Below are 16607 nucleotides of genomic sequence, written 5' to 3'. Positions count from 1 at the left end.
ATAAAAGGCCTACTCCCAAATGACATTTTTTTTGTGAGAGCAAATTGGAATATTTCTCTGACTCCTTCAGATGAGACTGCAGCTTTCTCGTCCAAATAAATAATCCTGTCCAGGCAAGTGCAATTGACCACTATAATTTTCTATGTGGACCTCTGTGAATGACTAGTGCTTTACATGGATAAATCATACACAGAACCAGTGAATGATGAGAGCATGTGTAAAGAGGTTAGCCTGGTCCCAGATCTGTTTCTGCTACCATCAACTCCTTGTCATGACAACGAGTGACCAGCAGTTGACATGATAGCACAAACAGATCTGGGACAGGCCTCGAAAGAGGTTGCTCTGTTAATCACTTTCTCACAATATGTTAGTGTTTTGTTATATGCTAAATACAGTTTATCTCAGAGAACTAGGCAGACAATCAAAAGTATCATGTTGTTCCATGCATATGGCGATTAACAAAATAAATAGATATCTACTCCTGCTACACCCTGAGTGAGTTAATAAGTAACCAAGATGTGTATTTATTCTGTATACTAAATTTCTTGTGATTAGGTCTCACACTGGCCTGGACTGCCACAAGAACTGGCTAGTTTAATCACATGCATTAAACATCAGCTAATATGGCAACCTCTATTTTCTAATAATGTGCAGGGTACACGGAGAGGCTTATTTGAAGAACCAACTAACCCGAAACTGACATTTTAAAATCAAAATTGTGCTAAATGGGCTAGATTTGTTTCTCTTAACTGTCATTAAGATCTCTGACTTGTTTGTTGTAAAATAAGTAACATTCTAAACTGAAGGAATAACACTAAAATTAAATGTAACTCTTGCATGCTTTCAAGACATAGAGTTCTAACAAATGATCGCACTAGAATCTTCTGATGACGAGCGATGATGATATCAACAACTTCCCAAGACTCATACTTTGTAACTTTGATTCATACCGGTAAAAGGGCATCGTGGCGGGAAAATAGGGACTACGTATGCACACGTCATATGTCCAATTAAGTCTACCATTAATTGATTCGGAAACATACTGCTTGCGCAAAATATCACAGAAGATATCAAACGATAGTACTTAGCGGCATATTGACAAGTTAGTAAAATAGACACGGTCCAAATCATTCTTTGGATCTGTAACACCCATTTTATTCATCCGCAACAACCAACGATTTGCTATGAAGTTCAACCTAACTACGACTGCGCGGAGTGATTTATTTAAGGACTACACCCAGGCGCTACCCGAATGCAGTGGGTCCTCTTCTCTGCCCAAACCCAGAAGAAAGCGGGGTCGTGACGGAACTGGGGAATTGTCGGAGGTCCCAGAATCACCGAAAACATAGATTACAGAAACCTCAGTGTTGTGCGAGAGTACCCGTCAAATATATATTTTTACGATTTTTCCATATTTGAACTAATACGCAAATATGTCCTGGCAAAGCTACGTGGATAACCTGATGGCCGATGGCAGCTGCCAGGACTCCGCCATTGTTGGGTACACGGACGCTAAGTATGTCTGGGCATCGTTTCCCGGTGGTACATTTGTTAACATAACGGTAAGGACATAGGTCTGTAATTATTTGATTATCTACAAACAAAGGGAAATGCCGCCATTTTATGCTGTCAGTTAATTTATAATATGGGAAAAAGGCCTTGTCTAATGGGGAAGCCCTAGATGGAATGATAAGGTAATGTTAGGCTCGAGCCAGGCATTGAATGTTGGCTAAGCGAGCACACATGGTATCCGGTGTTTTCTTGTACAGAGACTGTTGCACGTTTTTTATTTGAAATATAAGTGCTTAGGCTCAGAACCACAACTACATTCAAAATGTCATGGTGTTTTCAAAATAGTTAAGGTCTAAATATTTCCTTTTGAGTTAAACATTAGACTGTTCGACATTTTAGTGTAGGCGGCAATCCGCTAGCTAACATATTTAGTTAGCCTGGCTAGTGTGTTAACTATGAACTAGAACTTGAACCTGAAACACAACCGTGCTTTCAGCAATTTGATACCCCATATGGGATATGGGAAAGTTAAATGGAGACCGGTTTCCCGTCTTGTAGCGTTTACTGTTATGTCTAGCCGGCAATGCGGGCTTTGGGAGAAGGAGTGCCGGGAGCGAAAAGTGTCATATATCAGACCTGCCACCCAGATTCGAAAGTTATTAAGCAAATTTGTTGGCTCATTACGCTGCATGCATGTTACATGCACAATTTGCTTTGTACACTCAGCGGTATTCAGATGCATTTTTGAATCAGGCCCTCGCTCTCGCCCCTTTTGATTTCCCAAGATGGCGCCTCTACTCTGCATTTATTATTTTTTGCCCTCCTGTCTACGCAATTTGATCGGATTGTAACCTAAATTGGATGCACCAGCTCGGGGCAAATTGGTTGTACAATAGTATACCATCCAATTGGCCTGCAGGTTTATTTTACATATTGCATCAGTCCGGTCATTCGTGGGCCCTCCATTTTGTTATCTAGCATGCCTGCCTGTAAATCAACTATTTGAAGTTGCGTGTGTTGTCAAAACCAGTTTAATATCAATTCGCGCGCGCATTACAATTATTCGATAGTTTGCTACTAGTTTGCTACATGTTAGCGGGTTAATAAACATGCACATTTTAACTCATCTTTCTGTGGAACTGTGACAGGATATTACCCATAATCTAATGAAATTGCGATTCCTGTATCATAGATTGCCGTGCGGATATTGGAGGGCATTTTTCAGTCTGATTCCTTTGGCTATGGTTAAACCATTAGATGTTTTGTACCCAGGTCTGGGCACATTCGCATAGCTGTGACATGAATAAGTTAGCAGTTACTCTGCTAGGTTTATGTTCAAATGTTACAGGTTGTAGACAAGCTGTCAAATCAGTTGTCCTACTGTGTTGCCTTGGTGAATTACTAGCCTCTCACGTTAGTGTTGTAGAGACTTTCACGAGGAGGCCAGCTTCTAGCTTTGCCAAGGCGTTATGGCATAGCTGGCTAGCTACTTTGCTTTCTAGATGGCCACATTGAATACGCTGAATTCCCTTCATTTTTTTCTGAAAGGAAGGGACTGTTGTATAATTGTGCAATTCTATATGAGAGTGAAGCCTTTATGTGTCTTCCCACACTGCCCCTACTCGGATGGTATCGCGCCGGCCCAACCTTCGCTCTCTCCTCTTCCATCCTATCATCTCTTCCCTCTGCTCAAACCTTCTCCAACCTATCTCCTGATTCTGCCTCCTCAACCCTCCTCTCCTCCCTTTCTGCATCCTTTGACTCTCTATGTCCCCTATCTTCCAGGCCGGCTCGGTCCTCCCCTCCCGCTCCGTGGCTTGACGACTCATTGCGAGCTCACAGAACAGGGCTCCGGGCAGCAGAGCGGAAATGGAGGAAAACTCTCCTCCCTGCGGACCTGGCATCCTTTCACTCCCTCCTCTAAATTTTCCTCCTCTGTCTCTGCTGCTAAAGCCACTTTCTACCACTCTAAATTCCAAGCATCTGCCTCTAACCCTAGGAAGCTCTGCCACCTTCTCCTCCCTCCTGAATCCTCCCCCCCCCCCCCCTCCCTCTCTGCAGATGACTTCGTCAACCATTTTGAAAAGAAGGTCGACGACATCCGATCCTCGTTTGCTAAGTCAAACGACACCGCTGGTTCTGCTCACACTGCCCTACCCTGTGCTCTGACCTCTTTCTCCCCTCTCTCTCCAGATGAAATCTCGCGTCTTGTGACGGCCTGCCGCCCAACAACCTGCCCGCTTGACCCTATCCCCTCTCTTCTCCAGACCATTTCCGGAGACCTTCTCCCTTACCTCGCCTCGCTCATCAACTTATCCCTGACCGCTGGCTACGTCCCTTCCGTCTTCAAGAGAGCGAGAGTTGCACCCCCTTCTGAAAACCTACACTCGATCCCTCCGATGTTAACTACAGACCAGTATCCTTTCTTTTCTCTCCAAAACTCTTGAACGTGCCGTCCTTGGTCAGCTCTCCCGCTATCTCTCTCAGAATGACCTTCTTGATCCAAATCAGTCAGGTTTCAAGACTAGTCATTCAACTGAGACTGCTCTTCTCTGTATCACGGAGGCGCTCCGCACCGCTAAAGCTAACTCTCTCTCTTCTGCTCTCATCCTTCTAGACCTATCGGCTGCCTTCGATACTGTGAACCATCAGATCCTCCTCTCCACCCTCTCAGTTGGGCATCTCCGGCGCGGCCCACGCTTGGATTGCGTCCTACCTGACAGGTCGCTCCTACCAGGTGGCGTGGCGAGAATCTGTCTCCTCACCACGTGCTCTCACCACTGGGTGTCCCCCAGGGCTCTGTTCTAGGCCCTCTCCTATTCTCTCTATACACCAAGTCACTTGGCTCTGTCATAACCTCACATGGTCTCTCCTATCATTGCTATGCAGACGACACACAATTCATCTTCTCCTTTCCCCCTTCTGATGACCAGGTGGCGAATCGCATCTCTGCATGTCTGGCAGACATATCAGTGTGGATGACGGATCACCACCTCAAGCTGAACTTCGGCAAGACGGAGCTGCTCTTCCTCCCGGGGAAGGACTGCCCGTTCCATGATCTCGCCATCACGGTTGACAACTCCATTGTGTCCTCCTCCCAGAGCGCTAAGAACCTTGGCGTGATCCTGGACAACACCCTGTCGTTCTCAACTAACATCAAGGCGGTGGCCCGTTCCTGTAGGTTCATGCTCTACAACATCCGCAGAGTACGACCCTGCCTCACACAGGAAGCGGCGCAGGTCCTAATCCAGGCACTTGTCATCTCCCGTCTGGATTACTGCAACTCGCTGTTGGCTGGGCTCCCTACCTGTGCCATTAAACCCCTACAACTCATCCAGAACGCCGCAGCCCGTCTAGTGTTCAACCTTCCCAAGTTCTCTCATGTCACCCCGCTCCTCCGCTCTCTCCACTGGCTTCCAGTTGAAGCTCGCATCCGCTACAAGACCATGGTGCTTGCCTACGGAGCTGTGAGGGGAACGGCACCTCAGTACCTCCAGGCTCTGATCAGGCCCTACACCCAAATAAGGGCACTGCGTTCATCCACCTCTGGCCTGCTCGCCTCCCTACCACTGAGGAAGTACAGTTCCCGCTCAGCCCAGTCAAAACTGTTCGCTGCTCTGGCTCCCCATTGGTGGAACAAACTCCCTCACGACGCCAGGACAGCGGAGTCAATCACCACCTTCCGGAGACACCTGAAACCCCACCTCTTTAAGGAATACTTAGGATAGGATAAAGTAATCCTTCTCACCCCCCCCCTAAAATATTTAGATGCACTATTGTAAAGTGGCTGTTCCACTGGATGTCATAAGGTGAATGCACCAATTTGTAAGTCGCTCTGGATAAGAGCGTCTGCTAAATGACTTAAATGTAAATGTGCTGTCATCTTTATTTGGAACCTGAGAATAAACCAGTCTGCTTTAATTTAATAATTGTATGGGCAAACCATACTAAATCTGACTAGCCAGGCATCAGTTGCTGACCATGACAGCCAAGCAATGCCTGATATGTTTTGCAGAGAAATCAAACTTAACTGTATTGGATTGTTTAAATTGTTCACTGGACACACGATTTAAAGGGTACATTCAATGGTCTAGAGTCAAATATGGACACTGGCCTATGAGAGCTGAGATGGTTACAGTATTAATCTCTATCACACAGTACTCTAAACTATTTTTCAGCATGTTCCTTTCTGCATGTTAGGACAAATGTGAACTGCAATACTTCTTATATTGCCAAGTTCTCCCAACAGTGATTCCAAAAGTCACATTTTTTCCAAAATTCTGCCTGCTTTTGACTGCCCTTTAGTTAATGTTTTAATTTAACAAAATAATGCTCCCTCTGAAGCCTTGCTCATTTTCACCCAACTTTGATTCTTGCCGTTTTAGACGTTGTAGATTATTGGAGAGAATAAACAAGTTGTCACACATGCTCTTGTCTTATTGTAATGTAAAGACAAATGTTTTTATGCATATGAAATTGCATAACTTTCTAACTTTACATGGTTGACATTTGTCCATCAATGCTCATCCATAGGTTGACGAAATCGACGTCATAGTAGGAAAGGACCGAGAAGCTTTCTTCTGCGGCGGGCTGATCCTAGGCCAAAAGAAGTTCTCTGTCATCAGAGACAGCCTCCACTCCGATGGGGACTGGACAATGGACATCAGGACAAAGAGTCAAGGAGGAGAGCCCACATACAACGTTTCCATAGGCAAAGCCGGCAAAGGTAATGCCTGTCCCATTTCTTCACTGCTCAAACATTTAAGGCTCTATGTAGTTCATAGGTTTGGTTGTAATTATAGTTTGCTGTGCATGTACAATATTCTGGTATTCACCTCCTCAATATATAATGTAAAGGGACAGATGCAATTCAGTCTGTCACATTAAGTCAACAAATGCATTGCACTACCATGCTTTAGCTTACACTAAATTGTAGCATCAGGCCCTAGATGAGTTTTAAAATTGTAGAAAGGGATATGATACAATTGGAAAGTTTACTTGTAACCTAATTGATATGTTGTAGTTATGTTATTTAAGGAAAATTACACTCAAACGCCTTTTGGTATTTGTTTCATTAGTCCACTGTTCATACTGTCCTGAATGTTTTGAATGTCAGCAGTCAAGTATAAGATGTAGAACTTTGAAACTGCGTGATGATGCTTTCTGTATTTTAAACATTTTGTAGCTTAAACTTGATTGCTAACATTCCAAACGGTGGACTAGTGAAACATGAACCAAAATATGGTTTGAGTGGAATTTCCCTTTTAAGCACAGAGCTATTATGTATGGGGGAAAAAGGAGTTTATGTAGTATAATTGACTTAAGTTCAATTTCAGGTATTTTTTTTCAGATAAAGAAAGCCAATCAAATACCATTTGATTTAAAGAATAGGTTAGTTTTGCATCAGATCTGACTCTGGGACAATATTTGATTGCTAGCTAGTCAAATGAGCCACAAGTCTTGATGGGCCACCCAATTGAAGGGGAGATGCCATTCGAAAAACAAGATGCCTGTGAGTTTTGCCAATGTTCATTTTGCCTTTATGCTCCCTATTCTCCTATGTCCCTAGCAGCTTTAAGTCCATGACACTCCTAGTTGCAATACACAACCTCCCTTCTGTGTATGTTTCTGTCACAGGGCAAGCTGGGCAACCTTTTCTGAGTTCATTCTTCTGGTCTTCTTCCTGATGGAATCAACCTTGATTTGCATGCGTATTCCCTATCCCTCTAATTTGATGCCCTTTTCCCCTCACATCAATGCTTAAGTGTCAAGTTCAGGTTACTCCATCACATGTTAACCCTAATCCCTGTCAATTTAGGCATTTCCACTCTGATAGTGGCACTCAAGGAGTTTGCTGCTGTTCATATGTATTGAGGAGAGGTACTACAAGCATGCTGACTGCATGTGTACTGCATTAGTGTTGGTGGTAGTGAGTAGAAGCATTCACTTTCCTATTCCTCCCTGCTGCTGGCATGCCATGTAGACTCATAGCTAAGTAGTAGATGAAGTAAAGGATAGGGTTAGGCCAGAGTTTTGTTTCTGATTTACAGGACTTGTCATTGCCACCTTTTACACAAGTTTAGAATGGAGCAATTTGTGCTGTTATTGTCGTAGCTTCTGACTGGGTAAAAAAAGCCACTTATGGACTTTGTTAACATAAGCTGATCTGTTTTATTATACTCTAGGCTAATGGGCTTGAATGGTCACCACTATTGCATAATTTTAGTGAGCGCTTTGCATGTTTTCTTCCAGTCCAAGGGCAGCAGCCATAATAAGAAAATGAATGCTTGTGTATTGGCCATGGATGGGGCCTCTGGTGAGCTTCATGTCTTCCTTCATACTAACCAGCCCTGTCTACCACCTTGTTTCGATTTGACAATTTCTTTAATATTAAATGATCTAACTTCACAGTTTCTCAATTTCCCTTCTCTCTTTTCTTTCAGTCTTGGTTCTTGTATTGGGCAAAGAAGGGGTCCATGGAGGCGGATTGAATAAGAAGGCATACTCAATGGCAAAATACTTAAGGGATTCAGGGTTCTAGTTTTGTCTTCACATAGCCCAAGTGTAGTAGTTGAGGAAGAGGAGAGAAGTAAAGAAAACACAAAATATAAATATTAAAGCAAAGATTGCGGTTAACATTTTCCTTTCAAGCAGTCCTATTTAAAATGAGCCCTGGCAGTGTTAGTGGCAGTGCAGGGCCACATGTTTAAGACCCTGCAGTCAACAATGTAGCCCCACCTTTAGTGGGGAAAAGTGGTTTCTTATCCCCTCCCACCACCATGTCTGTTCATTTCTGTTCTTTTTTTTTCTTGTGTACTCCAGCATTGGTTTTAGTCATGGGAAAGGAAGGTGTCCATGGAGGGCAGCTCAACAAGAAAGCGTATACAATGGTTGACTACCTGAGGAAGTCTGGATACTAAAGCAGCCTCTGCCCAGCCTCCTAGCAGCTCACCCTTACCACCCTCTTGCGTTTCAGTACTTCCAGTTCTAGTTGGTAGTTGCTTATTTTTTTCTCTCCTGTCCCCTCCCATTTTTTTTGCTCCCTTTTTATTTATCCCCTTTTCTCTTGTCCTTTTCCAGTCATCTTTATGCATTCACACTGTGTACTCTATCCCATTCTAGAACTACTGTTGCACCATAGTTAAAGATGAGCATGTTGTTAACAGGACATTGTGACAAATCTGTACTTATAAAGACCTGCACCATTCTAGCCAATGCTCAGTGAAAACTAAAGGAAACCTAAATTAAACTGAGATTTCATGATGGTGCCCGGTAGGTCAGACCCTTGAGCAGCCGATGCCTTTGGAGCACTTGAGCAGTAATCAAGCTCATATTGTCTTCCTTTTCTAGAGCATGTCTGGAAGGGGAAACTGCATGCATATCTTTGAGCCTACTGAAATACTGTTCCGTCTGCCCCGCGTGCCCTGTAACTCCTGCCAAATGTCTGTTCCTCCTTCCCTCTCTCTTTCCCATCCTGTTTGTTCATAGTAGGTGACACTCCATCAGTACTCAGGAGGCATATTCCTCCAACCACTACACCTTAAAGTCCTCCGTAGCCCCCTCTCCCATTTTTAAGAGGGGGGGCAATCCATTTTGGTATTGATTGAATCAAATGGCAAAACAGCGTTGACGCAGGTAGAATTTCCTCCCATGCCCTCTTCATGACCTTTCTGACTACATGAACCCCATGGACATTCCATTGTTGCAATGGCTCAGGCACTTAAAATATTGTTTGCCAGCTCCTGTAATATTTATTTTATTTTTAAGGCTGCCATTTTGGACAGTAGATATCCCAGCATAACGATCTGGAGTGTGTCCAGTTTGAATTTTTCATAGGACCAACTTTTGTTGCTTGCTTGGGTATTTATACAGTTGCTCTATCATTGTGAAGGACGACTGCTAGCCTCTTTCTGCTGAAGGCAAAACAACACTAACATAAAACCACACTATCACATGACACCAGATAAAGCTGCGGGGAGGGGTAGTAATTGGAGGAAATCTATTTCCTCATTTGTCAACCTTTTTGCTTTTTTTTTTTAAAGAAATGAATTACTGCATTTGAAAACTCATGCTGTTTGAAGAAACAACTGTGGAATAAATTGCCTTGTTCTCTAGTCATCAACTAAGATGTGGTATCAAACTGTTGTAATCTCCAATTGAAAATAACTTACACTAGAAATGACACTCAATTTAATGGGAGATGGGATTGGTTGGAATAAGAACACTTTGGTTGTCTTGTGGAAACTTAAAGTACAAAACATGGGTCTCCTGTGCCATAATGTAGAGATCTGTTGCTATTGTGTGATGGATTTTAACTGCTGCCCAGTAAGGGGTCATTTCATCAGCACTTTTTAGGGGTGTTTTAGCATCTGCTCCAATGTTCAGGCCTTGTGGCATGTGTACTAATTAAAATCTTATTTGCTGATTTTTGTTCATTTCTTCCCCCTACGCCTTTCTTACACCTGGGATAGTCTAACACATTGGATTTCATATGCATAAACCAATAAATGCCATAAATTGATTTATCACCTTGTTTACAGACCGATCAAATAAATTTATTCCAACCAGATTGATTGTATGTACATTCTTGCTTCTCAAGGTGATATGTCTTCTCTTTTGGAGGAAAGTGTTTGAGCCAGAGCAGCAGTTACATTTGATTTTTTATTAAACTGGAATTGGTCTGGAGGTTCCCTTTACCCTGGCCTGGAGATGAATAGTTAAACTGGGATGCTCTTGGTTAGTCTTTCAAGGTATGTAGCAGGTAAACATGGTGGAGATGTTCCTTTTGTAGAAAGGTATGTGGATGTTGGCTGAGTCAGTGTGGCAGAATTAGGCCTGGGAACCCCCACAGGGCCTGATGGTAACATACCAAGATGTGCATTTCCTTGACAGTGGGTGTGTATTGGCTAGATCAGTGGTTTTCAAACCTGTGGGACACCCAGATGTTTCAATGTTGCTGTAGCCTTTAACTAGCTCACCTTATGGCCTAATACAGGGTTTTGTAATTGAATACAGTGTGCTGTCTCTGAAATAGTTCAAATACATGGTCTGAAACATTAGCTTAGGCCTGACCTTTCGTATCAAAATTGGGGAAGCACTGGATAAGAGCGTCTGCTAAATGACTTAAATGTAAATGTAAAATTATTAAACTGGTTTGAATTCAATTGTCGACAACGCAGCTTCTGAAGGCAATTTCCGATTCAGCCAACAGGCAGCGTTTACCGTGAATGAGATTTCCGTGAAGTGGGAACATTTTCTTAAAGCCATTTTCACAACCTGTGGTCTGATTGCATCCTGGATTAATTTGGGGTGTGCATCTTCATCCCGCCGCCATATATAGAGGGTCCCAAAAAATGACTTTCTTTGTAGACTATTGAAGACTTGTCATTTTGAAATATCAACCTGATGGTAAAATGCATCAAATCTTGTTAACATCTTGGTTTCTGTAGCAGTAACCAAACTGGGGGAATTCACTGCAACTTGACATGATTTTTATTGGCTTCACAGCGTTCCATTAACACTTTACACTTTGGTTTAAATTTAAAATGTTTATTAGAGCCCGGCTGATTGAAAGCCCGTATCAACTGGCTGACAATTCCACCCTGTATTCAGTAAATGGGATTGGGGGGTGGAAGGGAATCTCATGTTTATCTGAATGCTTGTTGACATTATCTTGTCACAATGTAGGAAATCAACATTAAGCATGGTTTATTGGACGATTGCTATTTTAGATGGCAATTTATGAGAATTCATTGCGGAAAACTATTTCCTGACTGAAACAGTATATTGGCAGCTATCTCGTATATTTTTTTTTTGTGGGGGCGGGGCAGAAATGTAATCTGACAAACCCATCGCTAGGGCTCCAGTTTTACAGAAATATGAAGAGCATATGCATAACCCTGGTAGCAACTGAAAGGAAACAGTTTGGAGAAATTATTAGACCAAAGGTGAGCGTACACAATTCGCCTGACACGAGACTGAATCCAAACATTACTGTTGATTTGTTACATTACTGTTACATTTACTATACTTTTCACCGCATTTGTATATAATATTAGAAAATACTCTGGATACATTCATTTTCCAGTAAGTCTTGTGTAAATGTGGGGTAGGTGCAACAGATTAACAAAAGTACAAGGGTTTCAATGAAAACACTGACTGGTGTCTCCAAGTAGCCACAGGCCTCCCTAAGTGTGGACAGTTCCTACGCTATTTCAATGCACAGTTATGAAGTCTTAACTATCGCCATGTTTACATCCTATTGGTGACAGATTTTGTGAATATTCAAATCTATATAACAAATTAATGCACATTTTCCCACCAGTAGAGTTAACCCCAAACTGACTAAAAATTGGTGTGATGTAGTGCAGACAATGTACTTTTTCGCATATGTTTTCATGTACCGAATAAAAATCTGAAGTTCAGTGTTTCCATCGCATTTTTAACTGCCATTAGTTTTGTCACAAACTGTTGGGTTGAATAGCAAATATGCGTACTCTGGTCTTGGCATGTACACTAGCCAACAGCTCACAAATACTGTGCGGGTGCGCTGGTCTACATGAGATTATTGGATAAACGAGAATATTTGTATTTGTCAAACGGGCAGTCAAATCAGACCATCGATATTTATTGGAAAGGAGTGTTAAGATTATCGTGCACTTTAACCATCCTGTGATGTTCATAATTTATTTAATCTGTAGACTAATAAACTGCATGGTTTCCTGAGGCATAGTGGGAGTAGCACACACCATATAATCGTGTGACTCCCAAGTTTACTTCGATATGATGGTTTTTATATCAATATTTGCACATGGGCGTTTCCACTGCCATTTCTTGCATAATTATGTTTTACAGATGCATAAAAATCCCATGTCGAACAAAGAAATTAAGGTATTTGTAATTGTCATTATTACAAATATATGTATATAAAAATCGTCCGATTTAATCGGTATCAGGTTTTTTTGGTCCTCCAATAATCTGTATCAGCATTGAAAATTAAATTTTGGGTGGCCTTCCACGAGCTTCCCACAATAAGTTGGGTGAATTTTGGCCCATTTTACCTGACGTTCCTCCTGGCCGATTCCTCCGTCATTGAAAATAAGAATTTGTTCTTACCTGACTTGCCTAATTAAATAAAGGTGTAAGGAAAAAAAAGAGCTGGTGCAGGCCTCCTCGCACATGCTTTTTTTTGCTCTGCCCACAAATGTTCTATAGGATTGAGGTCAGGGCTTTATGATGGCCACTCCAATACCTTGACTTTGTTGGCCTTAAGCCATTTTGCCACTTTGGAAGTATGCTTGGGGTCATTGTCCATTTGGAAGACCATTTGCAACCAAGCTTTAACTTCCTGACTGATGTCTTGATGTTGCTTCAATATATCCACATAATTTTACTTCCTCATAATGCCATCTATTTTGTGAAGTGCACCAGTCTCTCCTGCAGCAAAGTAGCCCCACAACATGATGCTGCCACCCCTGTGCTTCACGGTTGGGATGGTGTTCCTCGGGCTTGCAAGCCCCCCCCCCCTTTTCCTCCAAACTTAACGATGGTCATTATGGCCAAACAGTTCTATTTTTGTTTCATCAGACCAGAGGACATTTCTCCAAAAAGTACGATCTTTGTGCCCATGTGCAGTTGCAAACCGTAGTCTGGCTTTTTTTAATGGAGGTTTTGGAGCAGTGGCTTCTTCCTTGCTGAGCAGCCTTTCAGGTTATGTTGATACAGGACTCGTTTTACTGTGGATATAGATACTTTTTTTTACCTGTTTCCTCCAGCATCTTCACAAGGTCCTTGGCTGTTGTTCTGGGATTGATTTGCACTTTTCTCCCCAAAGTACGTTCATCTCTCGGAGACAGAACATGCCTCCTTCCTGAGCTGTATGACGGCTGCGTGGTCCCATGGTGTTTATACTTGCGTACTATTGTTTGTACAGATGAACGTGGTACCTTCAGGTGTTTGGATATTGCACCCAAGGATGAACCGGACTTGTGGAGGTCTACCATTTTTTCCCCTGACGTCTTGGCTGATTTCTTTTGATTTTCCCATGATGTCAAGCAAAGAGGCACTGAGTTTGAAGGTAGGCCTTGAAATACTTCCACAGGTACACCTCTAATTGACTCAAATTATGTCAATTAGCCTATCAGAAGCTTCTAAAGCCATGACATCATTTTCTGGAATTTTCCAAGCTGTTTAAAGGCACTTAGTGTATGTAAACTTCTGACCCACTGGAATTGTGATACAGTGAATTATAAGTGAAATAATCTGTAAACAATTGTTGGAAAAATTACTTGTCATGCACAAAGTAGATGTCCTAACCGACTTGCCAAAACTGTAGTTTCTTAACAAGAAATTTGTGGAGTGGTTGAAAACCAAGTTTTAATGACGCCAACCTAAGTATGTAAACTTTCGACTTCAACTGTATATGCTTAATTTAATTTATGCAACTTAAATTGTAATATAAATGGTAAGCTATAAATTTAGATTTTTAATACATTCTAAGGCTGCATGATGTGCCTCGAATGACGATTTGAAAAAAGTCTCATGATAGGCATGAGCTCAGCTCTATTTCTTGCCAAGTCTGCACACACTTCCATCAGTCTCTTATTCACAATTTGACAAGCACTTGATAATATTCTCACCTATTAGACTATTCTTAATTTAATTTGTTATGTTACATATAGCCTACTAATATGTGTGGAACTATTTTCGAATAGCCCACAAACAAAAACTTGTAATCCGTAGCCTGCACTTGAATAGCAAATGGATGGGCTATGTTTTTAATATGTAAGCATAGGTGGTGCGTCCATAAATCTAGGGGAAGCTAAACTTTCCCTAAAATCAATTTGAATTATACTGAGCAGAAATATGAACGCAACATGTGAAGTGTTGGTCCCATGTTTAATGCGCTGAAATAGAAGATCCAAGAAATGTTCCTTATGCACAAAAAACATTTTTCTCAAATTGTTGGTACAAGTTTGTTTACATCCCTGTTAATGAGCATTTTTCCATTGCCAAGATAATCCAGCCACCTGACAGGTGTGGCATATCAAGAAACTGATTAAACAGCATGATCATTACCAGTGGCTTAACTTTGGTTTTAGAAGTGGGGTGTCAACTGGCGACTGGTCTGGTGGTTCTTCCTCAGAAGTTTTTGGATCATCTTAAGTTCATTTCCTGCATTTCTACTTGAGCTGGCCCTGACAAAAAATGATCTTGGTCGACCAAGAGCAGTCTTCTTTTGACCAACCAAATTTTAAAACTTGTATTTATCCATATATAGAAACACCCTATGTGTTTTAATAAAATCAACTAGGCTATAAAGTGCATTCGGAAAGTATTCAGACTCAACTTTTTCCACATTTTGTTACGTTACAGCCTTATTCTAAAATTGATCCATCTGATCCATCATAAATCTTCTTGATGAAGAACACACTTCATTAAATCACTGTAGCTTTGTGCCTTGATCACAAACCTCTTGAAATGGATGGACAGTGTCTTTATTGAAATGGAATTAAATTGAATACAGGCATGTGTGAGCATAAGATGTTTACAAGACGTCAAATAAAAAGGCAACAGGACTCAGCATAGAACAAGTCATAGTTCAAGTCATATTTAAAAAACTTTTTACTTGTAGAACGTCCTACGTACAATATGACGTGAAACCAAATACATGTTGCAAGACCTATCCACCAATGGCATCATGCATTTCAAAGAAGTGGTATGTGATGGCTCTAGATTAGCCAAATGAAGTAGAAGTACAGCAGGCTGCTTGTATAAGCAGTGTAGATGCGGGTACTACCTGAACAAAACTGTTTCTCCCCACCCCCTCTGCTTGTATTACACGACTGCTGAGAGGTTACCCATAACATTGGGCAAACACACAGCAAACCTATCTTCCTTTGGCTGAATGCAGGTCAACGTAACAGGTCAGTCGCATCAAAATCATACTCTGAGATGAGCGACTGGCTCCCGGATCTCAGGGTAGAGACCGATTGTCAAAACCCAGTTCCCATGGCCAATCGTTTTTATATATTCACATGGAAAAGGTCAGTTCAATCGATTTTATAAAAGGCTGCTGTATAGTACTTTGATTTAGATATTTCTATACAGCAGAAATATATACAATATAACATTTTTTTGCTTCCCCAGACTACAGATATACAGGCTACAAAATAATCAATGTTTTAAGATGTTTAATTATGGTGATCTATACATTTATATACTCAATGCATTCCTTCACAGTTGGTGTCAAGCATGCTCGTGCGCACGAGAGCATCGAGCCCTTTCTCACAGTGAATAGAGTATAACCCTAGTCGGAGGATGTCTGCAAAAAACCACCCCATACTGACAAACCAGAGTAAAATACAGTCTACCGTATGGCAACATTCCTGTGAAATCGACGCCGTTTAGCCCAAAACACATGACGACACCATCTGCACATTGTCCCACCCTTCAGTAATCAGGTTAAAAATACAACAAATGGAGAATTAAGGTGATTTGCGTTCTAAACTTGGAGGGAGATAACAGAGATGTAAAAATGAAAAAAAATCCTCTTGACCAAACCACCAGCGTGAGTCTCTGCAACCCCATAGGGTGAGTGGGAGAGAGGGGCGGGGGACCGGCCACCTGTCTGTCAACTCAGGCCAACCAATCAGGCGCGGACCGGGTCGTGGTCGTCAGGACGAGGCTCCTGCAGCTCCACCACTGTCTCCACGGTGACCTCGCTGGTGTCCAGGTGGTCGTCTTCATACTCCTGATCGGACTCGGAATGTGAGGCGCCCGACATGGTGCCAAAAGAGTGGCCGCTGTTGGAGACCAGGGAGCGCAGCAGCGGGGTGCTCTCTGACACCTCGTTCTCATCAGGCCCGCTGTCGCCCTCCTCCGAATCGGAGTCTGAGTCACCCGCAGAGGGGACCACCTTCTGCTTGCACACAGGACACGTCTTCCTGGTCTTGGTCAGCCAGGGGTCCACACACTTGTTGTGGTAAGCTGGAGGGAGGGAGAGGACAGGGAAAAAGGTCATGACACTCACAATCATAGGCAGCATGTAGGTTTTTTCTAGGGTTGTAAATCAAAGGTACAACACACAAGGTAAT

The 16607-nt window shown here is 42.3% G+C and overlaps 2 protein-coding genes across 4 annotated transcripts in view; one reads left to right on the top strand and one right to left on the bottom strand.

Annotated features, from left to right (window-relative positions):
• Positions 1 to 1246: 1246 nt before the first annotated feature.
• LOC123997456 (profilin-2-like) lies at positions 1247 to 10081 on the top strand. Of its 2 annotated transcripts, none has more exons than XM_046301717.1 (3): positions 1247 to 1562; positions 6046 to 6238; positions 7956 to 8322. In XM_046301717.1, the coding sequence occupies exons 1-3, from the start codon at positions 1434 to 1436 to the stop codon at positions 8051 to 8053; spliced, it is 420 nt and encodes a 139-aa protein (XP_046157673.1). In that variant the 5' UTR covers positions 1247 to 1433; the 3' UTR covers positions 8054 to 8322. The 2 variants fall into 2 exon arrangements, with proteins under 2 accessions (XP_046157673.1, XP_046157672.1); XM_046301716.1 differs by lacking the exon at positions 7956 to 8322 and adding an exon at positions 8335 to 10081 and having other exon boundaries at positions 1253 to 1562.
• Positions 10082 to 14992: 4911 nt separating this feature from the next.
• Positions 14993 to 16607, bottom strand: part of LOC123997454 (E3 ubiquitin-protein ligase RNF13-like) — an 85201-nt gene continuing 83586 nt past the window's right edge. For both annotated transcript variants that reach the window (XM_046301710.1, XM_046301711.1), the window contains exon 10: positions 14993 to 16500. In XM_046301710.1, coding sequence (XP_046157666.1) covers positions 16163 to 16500 — 338 coding nt within the window. In that variant the 3' untranslated portion in view covers positions 14993 to 16162. The remainder of the gene's footprint in view (positions 16501 to 16607) is intronic.

Source organism: Oncorhynchus gorbuscha, linkage group LG15, assembly GCF_021184085.1.
Source record: "Oncorhynchus gorbuscha isolate QuinsamMale2020 ecotype Even-year linkage group LG15, OgorEven_v1.0, whole genome shotgun sequence".
NCBI classification, from domain to species: domain Eukaryota; kingdom Metazoa; phylum Chordata; class Actinopteri; order Salmoniformes; family Salmonidae; genus Oncorhynchus; species Oncorhynchus gorbuscha.
Note: the sequence above shows the minus strand (reverse complement) of the source record. Positions and strands in the feature narration are given on the sequence as shown.

Coding starts and splice junctions, on each gene's coding strand:
- LOC123997456 (XM_046301716.1), top strand. CDS start 1,434: ATGTCCTGGCAAAGCTACGTGGATAACCTGATGGCCGATGGCAGCTGC. Junction 1,563..6,045: donor GTACATTTGTTAACATAACG/GTAAGGACATAG, acceptor GCTCATCCATAG/GTTGACGAAATCGACGTCAT. Junction 6,239..8,334: donor CATAGGCAAAGCCGGCAAAG/GTAATGCCTGTC, acceptor TGTGTACTCCAG/CATTGGTTTTAGTCATGGGA.